Here is a 12,507-nt window from a genome sequence, read left to right on the forward strand (position 1 = left end):
TTTCAGCATGAACACAAGTAAACACACCTGGTAAGTAGTGTAATCCTAAACAGCAGCCTCCTTCCCAGCTTAAAACTCAGCTCCTGCTCTGGTTTAACACAGGCAACAGTGGACTCTTACACGGAGTATTCTGAAGCAGTGTAATAGCGCTGTCACGTCACATACCGCTATAATCCACAGACCTTGCAGCTCGTTACAAAGGTGATAATAATCTCCTCCATTAATAAAGGAAATGGAAGAGCCCTGCTGACGGCAACAGAAGAGCCAGTAGTGTCGCCAGGGGCAGGGGAACGTGGCTGGTCCCTTGGCTTGTCCCTCATCCAGACACCAGCCCACGCTGAGAGTTCAGGGCCCTTGCAGTGACCATGGATGGCAGAAACCTGAGTGGAGGATGCAATCCACAGCGAGCTCAGGTGGTGTCCCCCCATAGCGAAGGAAATTCACATCCAATTAACTCTGGTGTTCGTGCCAGCCTTGTCTGTTGGGTCCTTGCTCGTAGAAGTGCAAAGCCAGCAGGGTAAAGCTGCTGCAGCTGCCGTGCGATCAAATACCAGCGCAGTGGAAAATCAAACCAGGGATACCAAGGGTACTAGTTCACCAGCAAACAGCTCTTCACACTTGTGCCCTCTCCCAGGTTTTCATCTCCACAGCCAGGCCTGCATTTCCACCTGGTATGCTGCCTAACGACACGACAGGGTGCAGCACCCAGCGTGATGACACCCCAGTGGGGTGGCCACGGCAGCACCTGCAGCACAGCATCCTGTGCCATGCCACACCACACCTCACATGGCAAAGAAACACCACACAGGCTCACCTGGGCAGGTGCCACCTGGGCAGGAGCCCCCAGGCTGCTCCACCACCAAGTGCAAAGCCTCAGAGCTGGGACTCCCCATCAGTGTCAGCCGCCCCTGGCACCGCTCGGAGCTCCAGCCCTTTTTTAATGCGCAGAAACATTTTATTTCCACGTTCTAAAATTATTTTTTCTTCCCACGCGTACATCGTAATTACTGCAATTTCAAAATAAACATAGAAACAAAAACATTTCAGTATCCGTACATTAAAACACGACTGGGGGTGATGGGACTGGGTATTTCGGGCCCAAGAGCATTTCAAATGTTCACCGCCCTACCCTGATCTAACACGAGACTTGTTTTGAAACTCAGGGATGTTGCAGGACTTATATAAAACTGTGATAAACCCGCTCGCTGCCCAGCTCCCACGCAATCAGGGCCTGGCTGCACAGGCGACCTGCAGCAGCTGGTAACAGCTACAATCGCCTCCCCCGAGCACGTCGCTGCCGTGAACCAGCTCCACACACTCAGGCTCCGCTCAGCTGCCTGGGATTTGGTCCCAGGAAGAGAAAATTACACTGTAGAGAACCTGACAGGCGTATTTCTATTCCCTAACTTTTTGATTTTTTTTTTTGACTCTACTAAATCAATTCTGTACTGTTTGTTGGATGAGTATTTTAAATGTAAAAGAGTATTTAATTAATAAAAAACGTAGTGAAAGCACTGGGTTCCACACATTTAACACCTATGACTGAAACTACTGCAACAGCAAAACAGCAGCCATAGATTCACAGCACCTAACTTGGATATAGCTCCTAAAAATCAGAGGGAGGCTGCACACCCTCCCTGCTAGGGCCTGCTTGCACTTCCAGAGGCACCTTGCCTCCCACTGAGCGTTGTCCTTTCCTTAAGCAAGTGCATTTGTGAAGAAGACAGGATAACCTCAGCAGTCCCAGACACAGAAATACAAGCAGGGTGCTCTCAAACATCCAAATAACCCAGGGAGGAAAACACTCTTCTAAGATTCACCATCAGCTGTTCAGAGACACCAACAACCGCTGGTAGCTGCGAGATGGAAACAAATCATCATATTGCTTACGTGGTTCGTGCTATTAAAAACAAAGAACCCTTACAGTGACTTTGCTGTTTCTACGTGAAGCGCCCTTTATTCCAGCTACTGTCAGAGAATAATTTAAAGGCAAGGAACCAGCCATACTGGAGGAGCTGAGCCCTGCCGGGCATATTTTCCCTTCATCCCTGCTATCCTTCCCCCTCTCCCCGAGGAAAACAGCAAAACAAATCAACAAGCATCGATAAAATAAAAGCAGCAAAACATCCCGCTGCTGGCAGGCAGTAATTGCTCCCTTTCGGGCTCCAGGGTTTCTCTGGCTACAACTGCTTCTTTCATTAACCGTATATCCTTGAAAATAATATAACAGTTACTCACTTTCAATGAATCAAAGCAGGCGATTACGCGTCCGTTTTCAACTTGGCAGCTTTTCGATGGGTGTGCAAATTTACATTCCGTGTCTGGTCGTGAGCAAGTCCCCCTTTGGAACTCCCTACACACTTCCAGCGTTAGCCATTTTGTGTCCCGAATTGGCGTGACACTAACAGCCATCTTTAGATTTTACAGGTAGATAAAATTCCCAAGAAAACGGACAAGCGCGTAGCTGAACCGATAAACTGGAAATGATGAAAGCGCCACCTCCAGAATACCTTTTTTTTTTTTTCCCCCCCACCCCCCACTCCCTACTTTAAAAGTGTGTTTCGAGCTGGGTGGCCACAAGCTCAAGGATGCGCCACCGGGAGTTCGAAGCGTGACAGACGCTCGGTGGCCAGAGGTCTCGCCCTCAAATTGCCGGCAGGGTCACCGCGACGCTGGACGGCCCGACACCAGCCTCCTGCGCTCAGCACCCCATCCTGAGAGCCAGCCGGAGCCCAGAGTGCAAGCAGAGAAACCGTGGCGGGCCCTGGGACACTGGAAATTCTGCTCCGTGCTGTCAAGAAAGTTGTCGGGAAGGGAATCTCCACGCAGCAGCCGAACCGCACGAGGGGCTTGGCGGTGCAATCGGGATCGATTAGTTTGGCATAGAGAGATGCAGCAGTTTAGAGCAACGATCGATATTGGGTGCGTGTATTTATATAGATATATTTTTTTTTTTTTTCCTCCTCTCCTGGATTTTCGGGCAGAAGGGGTCTGACCTTCCCAGCAAACTTTTAGGTGCTGTAAGCGGCTGCGGCGGGCTGGCTCCCGCGCTGTCCTCGCAGTCTGAGCTGGGCAGCAAGCAAGGCAAAAAGCAGCGGCTGCTCTAGAAGCGGGTCCCAAGCAGCAGAGACGTCAGGGAAAGGCACTTCTTAGTACCAACCTGCAGAGAGAAGAGACACGTTACAGTCAGCGGGCGGGGGGGGCCGCCGCCGCCGCCCCGCGCAGGGCACTCACGCCAGCAGCGGGGCCGCTTCCCCGCGCGGAGCCGGGCATGACGGCCAGCGGGCCAATCGCAGGCGGCGTTGCAGCCACCCTCCGGGCGGGAGGCCAATGGCGGGGCCCGTCTTATGAGGAGGAAGGTCGCGCCGGCCCGTCAGACGCCGCGCTGGAGGCGCTGCCCCGAGCGGCGCCCGCGCCACGGGGCTCCCCGCCCGCCCGAGGACGAGCGTGTGCGCCCGGGCGCGGCCCGACACGCGGGGGGAGGGCGGGGCGGGGGGCGGGGCTTAGGCGGAGGGAGGGGCGTTGATTGGGCGGAGCGCGCTTGAGAGGGCGTGGCTTAAGCGGGCAGAAGGGGTGGTGATTGGACAGAGAGCACTGAGGGGGCGTGGCTTTTGCGGATGGAGGGTGGTGGTTTGGCGTGGTGAGGCAAGGGGCGTGGCTTCTGCGGATGGAGGGTGGTGGTTGGGCGGAGCCCGGCGAGGGGGCGTGGCTTATGCGGATGGAGGGTGGTGATTGGGTGTGGCGCGGCAAGGGGGCGTGGCTTGGCGAGGAGCTTGGCGATTGGACAGAGCGCCGCGAAGGGGGCGTGGCTAAGAGGGGGCGTTGCTAGGGGGGCGTGAACAGGATATTGGCTAGAACCACCCTCCGCCCGCCCTGCTCCCATAGAACCATTTAGGGGAAAAGACCTTTGAGGCCATCGAGTCAAGCCGGGTCCTCTCCACTGCTAAACCAGATCCCTGAGCACCTCATGCACCCGGCTGTTAAACGCCTCCAGGGTGGCGAGGACAGGCTGAGAGAGTTGGGGTTGTTCAGCCTGGAGAAGAGAAGGCTGCGGGGAGACCTTAGAGCAGCTTCCAGTGCTGAAAGGGGCTCCAGGAAAGCTGGGGAGGAGCTTCTTACAATGCTATGGAGTGACAGGACAGGGGGAATTGGCTTTAAGTTGGAAGGGGAAGATTGAGATTAGACATTAGGAAGAAATTTTTCACAATGAAGGTGGTGAGACACTGGCCCAGGTTGCCCAGAGCAGGGGTGGCTGCCCCATCCCTGGAGAAGTTCAAGGCCAGGTTGGATGGGGTTTTGACCACCCTGGTCCAGTGGGAGGTGTCCCTGCCCATGGCAGCGGGTGGGACTGGATGGGCTTTAATGTCCCTTCCAGCCCAAACCACTCTGTGATTCTACAGCAACGCCATCACCTCCCTGGGCAGCCTCTTCCAATGCCTGATAACCCTTGCAGTGAAGAAAGTTTTCCAGATGTCCAATCTAAACCTCCCCTGGTGCAACTTGAGGCCGTTCTCTCTCGTCCTATCACCTGCCCCTTGGGAGCAGAGCCCAGCACCCACCTCACTACAAGCTCCTTTCAGGCAGTTGAAGACAGTGACGAGGTCTCCCTCAGCTTCTTTTTTTTCCCAGGCTAAACAACCCCAGGTCCCTCAGCCACCTCTTTCCGTGCTCCAGTTTGAGCCCAGTGTCCCTTGTCCTGTCATTGGGCACCACTGAACAGAGTCTGGCCCCATCCATCAGATATCGATCAGCATTGATGAGATCCCTTCTTAGCCTTCTCTTCCCCAGGCTGAACACACCCAGGACTCCCAGCCTTTCCTCACAAGAGAGATGCTCCACTGCCCTCATTATCTGCAGTGCCCAGCTTTGACATAGAAGCCTGGTGCCACACGTATATAACTCCATAATAAAATTCTAAATTCTAAAATAATTCTAAAATAAAACTCTTGCCCCAGCCTGTAGATCTCCAAAGAGCAGCGTGGAGTTCAAAGCAGCTGTGCTCATGACATGCTGTGGGACAACGTCGCAGCAAGTGAGTAACACAGACAATGGGAATTCTCCTGCCACCCTGCAGCCCTCAGAAGAATCCCGCCTGCTTGCTTTAAGTGGGATGTTGTTCACATCCCCGTCTTTCTAAAGTCACTGCTCCATCCTTTTTGTATTCCCCAGCACCCAAAGCAGCGTTACCGGCACTGTCATCAGAAGCACCTCCTGGGAAGTGACGCTGGTCAGCAAACCAACAGATGAGGAAAATCTACAAAGAGTCTTTTCCCAGGGACTAAGTGATTAGAACAACAAACTGCAGGAGAAGCAAAGCACACCCAACACAGCTAATAAGATTATAACAGGCACCGCGGGTTCCTTGCCAGGACACTTCTAATCATGGCCACATATTTAATCCCTGCTAGCAGGAGACAAACAACTGGGCATAATTGCTTGCAAGCACAAGTTAACGGTCAGGTGTCTTCTTGGTAAACACAAACATTCATTTGCTTCAAATGCCTAAAATTCAGAAGTCAGAGTCATCCCGTGCCAGCATTCACTACAGGTCAGCACTCCCACATACAGCAGAGACTCGCCTCTTGCAAACTCACTCATTAACAAGCGCTCAAGCAAACACATCTGGTTCTTTCACCCCAGCACCAAGAGATTTGAAAGGCAGAACCATACACCGAGCCCTCATGATGCCACCTGCCCACAGCCACGTGCCAGCAGGTCTGCTTGGGCACCATGGTGGGACCTGCTCCAGGCACCTCCAGCCACCTCGAGTGCCCTTCACATCAGGGACCTTTCCAAAGCCTCAAACGCATCATCTGGCCTCCAGCCAAGGCATTCTGCGACTTGTCCTTGCCCTCCACCAGCACAGATAATAGATATATCTACTTCTTCCCACCATCCCTCCTGCACGGCCCAAAAATCAGGGTTTTTGAGTGTTCACTTTGTGATGAATGTTTATTCCCTGCAAGACCCTCAGGAGAGGGTGATGCCAATGCAGGTACAACAAAGCCATGAAACGGCTCTAAGCAGGGATTGTCTCCCGCTCATCCATTTAGGGTACAATCCATACCAAGCATTGATTTTTCCAAATACCAAGAAGAGTTAGAGCACCAATTGATATATTTTACATGCTAAAGCCAAAGGAAGTTAAAGGCCACGTCTTCAAACCAAGATATTTAATTTCACTCTCATTACAAGAGTAATCACCCCTATCAAGGAAAGAAAGACAGCATGAAGGGAAACAGATGAAAAGTATCTTTTGAGCTCACATGTAGCAAAAGAAGTAATATTCCTGGTAAAACTCAGGAAACTATATTTTATTCCCAGCTTTGCAACAAGTTTATGTGAAGTCAGACTAACCACCTACTCGCAAAGAAATCCTGAAGAGAAACCTACTCTTGTTGAGGCCAGTGACAGATCTCTAACTGCATTAAACAAGGCTGAGTTTCACCCTTCGTTCTTCAGGCTGCCAGTTACAAAAAGGAAAGTATTCCTCCAAGGAGCTGTGATGCCTCAAAGGTAAATCTTCTGCATGTGAAGAAATGCCAGAGGTATATTTTGTCTCTGCTGTCACTTGAAGAAAATTGTTATCTACCTGAAAACATAGCCAGAAATGTCAGCTTTAAAAATAGCCTGCCAGCAAAAATCAAGACTGACTTCAGACCAGAGGTGTATCTTCAATAGCTCCACTAAATAAAGGAAGATGTTAGCATAGAATAGGGGTTTTCTCTCTATCTGCACAAACTCTTTTCTTCTCACTTTAAATTTTCTCATGATATTGCAAGTCAATAAGGAGTCCCCCCTAAGCCACAAAGACTACAGGATATCGCTGTCTGCACACCCAGCACATCTAGAGATCATAGAATCATAGAATCACCAAGCTGGAAAAGACCCATCGGATCATCGAGTCCACCCAGTCTCTCTTTGAGCCGTCTCTGATAAGCTAGGAAAGACTGCAACAAATCCAGGGAGAGGAACCATAGCGGGAGGACAGGAAAGGGGTTGAGTTGATGTTTAAATGATCTTTTTTTAATTTAATTAAAATTTCTTTGGGGGTTGACGGTTCCCAGGCTCCACCTCACAGACCATCCTGTATTGAGGGCTGCTCTTAATCCACGGTGGGGGTTTGAAATTCACCTTTTGAAATGTGACAGTATTTGCTACATGTCTTGGGGCTGCTGCAACACTGGTTTGGACAAAGCACACCCTTGCCTTCACCGATTAGTGGGAACAGAAAGAAAATGAAGCCAAAAATATTGAAAACAAAAAGTTATTCTCAGAAAAGACAGGAGAGAGAAATAACACTGAGAAGTTGTTCCTTGAGAGGGTGAGAGGGGTGACTTAGTTGTCTGCTGAGCAGGTTTCTGAGAAGAAACTGCCTCCTAAATCAAAAGAAATGTCATTTGGAAATGCCTGAGAAAGCAAAACCAACAAAGAAAGGACCGTGCGATTACGGTTTCTAAGTTCAGATTAAATATGTTCAATTTGTATTACTTCCTGTTATTGCTATAATGAAATGAGGTACAGGAAGGTTAAAGATACGTTTTTCCTCCACTTCTCATTGCAATCTTAGACACAAAAACAAGGTCTCCAAGCAGGAGCATCTTCACCGCACCAGGCTGTTCCCAGAGGCCACAGTTTTCACTCTGCCTGTACCAGCTTTGCAGGACATCCCTGTTTTCTCTGTCTCCATGCACACGTCTCACAGAAATTAAGAAGTCTAAAGTTGGACAGGCAAAAAGCACAACCCCAAAGAAGAACATGGCAGTAAAGAATGCTATTTTTATGCTTACAGAACGTGGAAGCTGGAAACACCAGTCTCAATGATATGGGAACTGTCAGCAAGAACAGATAATTACACAACGTGAATCCAGCCTCATGACAATGACTCTAATGAGACAGCAAATGGAAGAAAATCAATATCCCAATTACACTGACAGTACAGCCTCAGAGCCTGAAATTGCCAAACGGCTGTCTTTTAATAAAGAAACACAAAAATTATTGATACCTCTGCCAAATTCAAAGTTTACCGATAACTCCTCCCGACATAAAATTTGGAAAAGATAAAGCAATTACTTCATGGCACAACTGAGGGATATAATTATAGCCTTGTCACAAAAATTAAGCAGAAACAATGAGCTAATTAACATCTTGGCCGCTTAACAGTGAAGGATTGGTTGAAGAAAAATATTCTTTAGGAAACTACTGCTGAACAAACCGAATTTGTCTTGTCCTCTAGCTCTGTAGGAACTGTATCCGCTACACCTATATGACAGCACGGAAAAGCAAAAAGATTTCTCTCTCAATCTTCTGTTTTCACATATATTGAGGAAAAGCAGAGTGCAAAGGCACAGAAGAGCCAGCTCTGAAGTGGGAACGTCCTGACACAGCGTTTTCACAGCCCCACAGACCAACAACTGGTGACACAAACCAGCTTGGTAAAACAACAAGCACACATCGAACTACTAAGGAAGTCCCACACCGGATTCATAAAAAAAAAAACCAACCTGCCAACACTATTTCTGTGACCCAGATATTTTGCATGATATGCATAGTTTTAGTAGCAGTAGTACAAGCAGCAGCGCTTCAAAGGTTATTTTGGTTATTTGACTGCTCGGGAAGGCAGCGCAACCTTCCACCGACTTCACTGGGCTCCTCGGGCAGATCCTCAGCAGACAAGTTTTTATCTGGAGCATATTTCACAGTTTCTCAAAGCGTGTTAGCAAAAAACACCTCACTGTGACCTTACATCTGAATTTAACACATCCAAGTGTACTCAGTTCATGAAAACTGGATAAATAATAAAAAAAAAATAACAGATAACATGCCAGGAAGTAAGTGCCCCCAGCTGCAGTGTGCAGAAATAAGATATTGCCTTGATCGGTTCTCCAAGATTTACATCCCTAATCAAAGTGTGAAGGAATTCCCAGCACCAGTGTAATGGCACTGACGTACAAATCCCATAGCTCAATCCTTTCTTACTTTAGATTAATTAGGGTAATGCTATTTTCAAGTCAGAAAGTTATACTGGAAATTCCATAAACCCTCTTTCCCTTAAAAGGATGGCTACAAAGTAACCGCTATTACTGTAATTAAAAAAAAATTTAGAGACAAGAAATAAGCCTGTTGAATTTTTTCTTATTTTGTAAATCATGGTATATATCAATCTCCCTTATAAAAGTTGGGGCTTTGGAGCTAGGCAGAATTCATGTTATCTAGCAGCATTAGATGGATGTGTATTTATAAACTAAACCAGGGCAAGGTCAATGCTTGTCTCTAGGCTAGGAAATGTGTCTCCTAGCCATTATTCTGCTCTCTCAGCTTGTAAACCAGAGGCACAAAATGGCAGGAAGGACCACTCTGCATATAATCCATTTTGCTGTTGATTTATGTATTACAAAGCATTCCCATATCCATCCACACCACTGAAGTTGCAGATACTGCTTCTGGTAGTAAAAACATACCCGCACTGTAATTCCTTTACCATAACATTTACACAATATATTCCAGAAGTACTCAGTTCTCTATTATCCTGGTATAGGGGAACTTCAGCCATTAGAAAAGCAACGTTTCCCACGCCAGCCTAGAAAGAAATTGTTTATCTTCAAAAAACCCCGCAGTTGAGTGATTTAACTTAAAACTCCAAGAAGTCATTTTTTTTTAAAAAAAAGAAAACAAACTGAATTGAAATAACCAAAAGCTCTTTTGTTAAAATCAATCTGATGTGCTTGTTCTAATTAATGTTAATTTTAAACATTGATTTTCTAGACAAAGACATTTTAGAGGCTATAACAAAATAACTATATGCTCTTCCAAAAAGTACCGAGCTATTTATTAATCAGATCCCTGCACATTAAAGCCATTTTATTTGATTAACTATGAGGATAGGAAGCCAAGTGCTGCAGGAGGGGAGTGAGATGATCCTGTCAGTGGCATCACACCCACCACCAAGGAGCATCAAGGGCTCCTTGGGGCACACGAGAACAGTCACCCGGCACCCCAGCTGCTCCGAAACCCATGGCTCAACCCTGTTCCCTGCACCATAACAGTGCATTTCACCTGTGAAATGTTTCCTGCTCTCTCCTGCACCATGCAGGACATGAGACCTTTATAAAGCCCCTTTTCTTGCCTGTTTCGGAGGAGCTGGTCGGTGGTGCAGCAGGTTTTGGATGCCTTCCTCGCAAACACAGCCACAGGGAGAACCTCAGCATAGGGAACCATGACCAAGATTCAAGACTAGGGGGTAAAAGCAAAGCTACACGTCACCAAGAAACATCCCTATATCATAGAATAATAGAATAATTTGGGTTGGAAGGGACCTTGAAGATCATCTAGTTCCAACCCCTCTGCCATGGGCAGGGACACCTCCCACTGGACCAGGCTGCTCAAAGCCCCATCCAACCTGGCCTTGAACACCTCCAGGTTGCCCTCCCTGGGCAACCTGTTCTAGTCCCTCACCACTCTCATGGTGAAGAAATTCCTCCTTATGTCTGGTCTAAATCTGCCCCTCTCCAGTTTATCCCCATTGCCCCAAGTCCTACCACTACAAGCCTTATATATATCTCGACAGGTGATTCCTAACGGTAAATGTCTACACTTATATAATATATATCTATAAATCATAGAATCACAGAGTAGTTTGGGTTGGAAGGAACCTTAAAAATCACCCAGTTCTAACCCCCCTGCCATGGGCAGGGACATCCCACTAAATCAGGGTGCCCATAAAACACGATTATTAGCATCATCTGTGATAACTGCTACTACAGAAAATAGTGATGCCCATGACTCAGCAACCGCTTCCCTCTAACATCAAATTCAGCTGATGCTGATAGTTTCAGGGAGACAAAATGACCCGGAGGAGCTCTCGCTCGAAGGAGATGCAGCAGACACCCAGCCTAGCTTATTGCAGGTCAGACGCCTTAACAACTACTGCATAGCAAAGGGAAAAATGCTGGCACCTGACTGCTGCTAAGGCTTTAAATTAAATCTGCATGCTCCCTCGAGAAAGGTTCCCGCTGTTTACAGTCTGCTGTATCACTTTTCACTTCCCTTCCAAAGGCAGCTGCCGCGTGGCCCTGGCTGGTGGCTTTTGCCTTCCCCAGAAATAGATCCCAGCAGCGGGTAAAACGAGTCGCGAGGCCTGATGGATTACGGCATAGACATGGTTAGTACTGACATTATTATTCATTTATTCCTAATAGCATTTGCTTCAGGCTGCTTCGCTCAGCTCTGCTGACCTGCCCGCTCTGTGCGCCCCCTCCCACCTTCACTCCCGTCCCCAAACTCTTTAAAGGCTTCAAAGTCCTTCCCCAGTCACACAACGATCATTTTTTAAGTGAGGACCGACAAACAGGGAGCCTGGATGCAGCCACCACATCCTCGCACACGTCACATTAACAGGCAAGATTAAATCTGAATTCCACTCCCAGAAATGGCAAAGGCCATTCTTGTTTTCATTATTTACATAAGAATTTAAATGCTAGAGAATGGGGTTTTCTAACCCTCTATGCTCCGTTATCATCCAAAATAAATTTTATGCACCACTATATGAGCAAAATGATTCTTCAGTAGAAAACAAAACTAAACAAGTTTATGAGATGCTTTCCTTAACTCAACAGAGATCACTGCACACACCGTGCTCAGCAGCATAAAAACACTTATTGATGCAATTAATTTTGCAATGGGAACAATCTCACCGATGCTAAATAAATACACATGTCTTCAGATATCAAGGAAAAGCTCCAAATTAAAGCAAAATAATAAAAACTGAATTACCGTGCCTTATTTTAGCAAAGTGAAAAATGTCTTTGAAACCACTTTTAATCAGTCTTCGCTATAATTTATCGTTATGCTTGTTCATTTTGAATCACAATCTTTACGGAGCTAACAATAATCATGAAAACAACCCACTAACAGCCCTGTTTGGAACTGCTCCTTCTGCACAGACCTCAGCCAGAAGAAAGGGCCAGGACTGATGGAGATGAATTCCAACAGGACTTCTGAGCAAGGCTGTTCCCAACGCAAGAAAGGGCAGCACCGCGGTTCATGGCCAGGCCAACCTTGCTCTCCAGCTCCCCAGGCAAGAGGAGAAGCAGCTCATAGAATCATAGAATAACCAGGTTGGAAGAGACCCACCAGATCACTGAGTCCAACCATTCCTATCAAACACTATCATGCACTGCAGCCTTCCCACCACCGGGCTCTCCAATTTCCTGGGAGCACTCAAGCTCTGGGAATGATATCCAGAGCTGGGCTTGGTGATGAATTTTGCTAACGCTCATTTTGTTCATGAATTCCCCAATGCCTGAATGACCCAGCTGACGTAACGCTGCTTCAGGACACGCTTGCATACAACTTCTCTCTTGTTTTCAGCTTTTTGCTGTAGGCAATAAAGATGAAATTATGGGAGTATGAAAGAGATTCACTGCAGCAAGAACCCCAGCCACTGCCAGCACCAGGTCCTGGGGCCACCGAGCAAAAACAGCTTCAGGGACACAGCTGGTGTAACAC

General features: G+C 47.7%; 1 protein-coding gene across 9 annotated transcripts in view; it reads right to left on the reverse strand.

The window, feature by feature from the left end:
• Positions 1 to 12,507, reverse strand: part of MBNL1 (muscleblind like splicing regulator 1) — a 98,505-nt gene that overhangs the window by 64,130 nt on the left and 21,868 nt on the right. For 6 of the 9 annotated variants that reach the window (XM_069865248.1, XM_069865252.1, XM_069865249.1 and 3 more), the window contains exon 2: positions 2,239 to 3,160. The exons of 2 other annotated variants lie outside the window; for them this stretch is intronic. In XM_069865248.1, coding sequence (XP_069721349.1) covers positions 2,239 to 2,412 — 174 coding nt within the window. In that variant the 5' untranslated portion in view covers positions 2,413 to 3,160. Of the gene's footprint in view, positions 1 to 2,238; positions 3,427 to 12,507 lie in introns of those variants that run through there. One more of the 9 variants, XM_069865254.1, reaches the window with a different exon arrangement.

Source organism: Phaenicophaeus curvirostris, chromosome 10 (assembly GCF_032191515.1).
Source record: "Phaenicophaeus curvirostris isolate KB17595 chromosome 10, BPBGC_Pcur_1.0, whole genome shotgun sequence".
In the NCBI taxonomy this organism is placed as follows: Eukaryota; Metazoa; Chordata; class Aves; order Cuculiformes; family Cuculidae; genus Phaenicophaeus; species Phaenicophaeus curvirostris.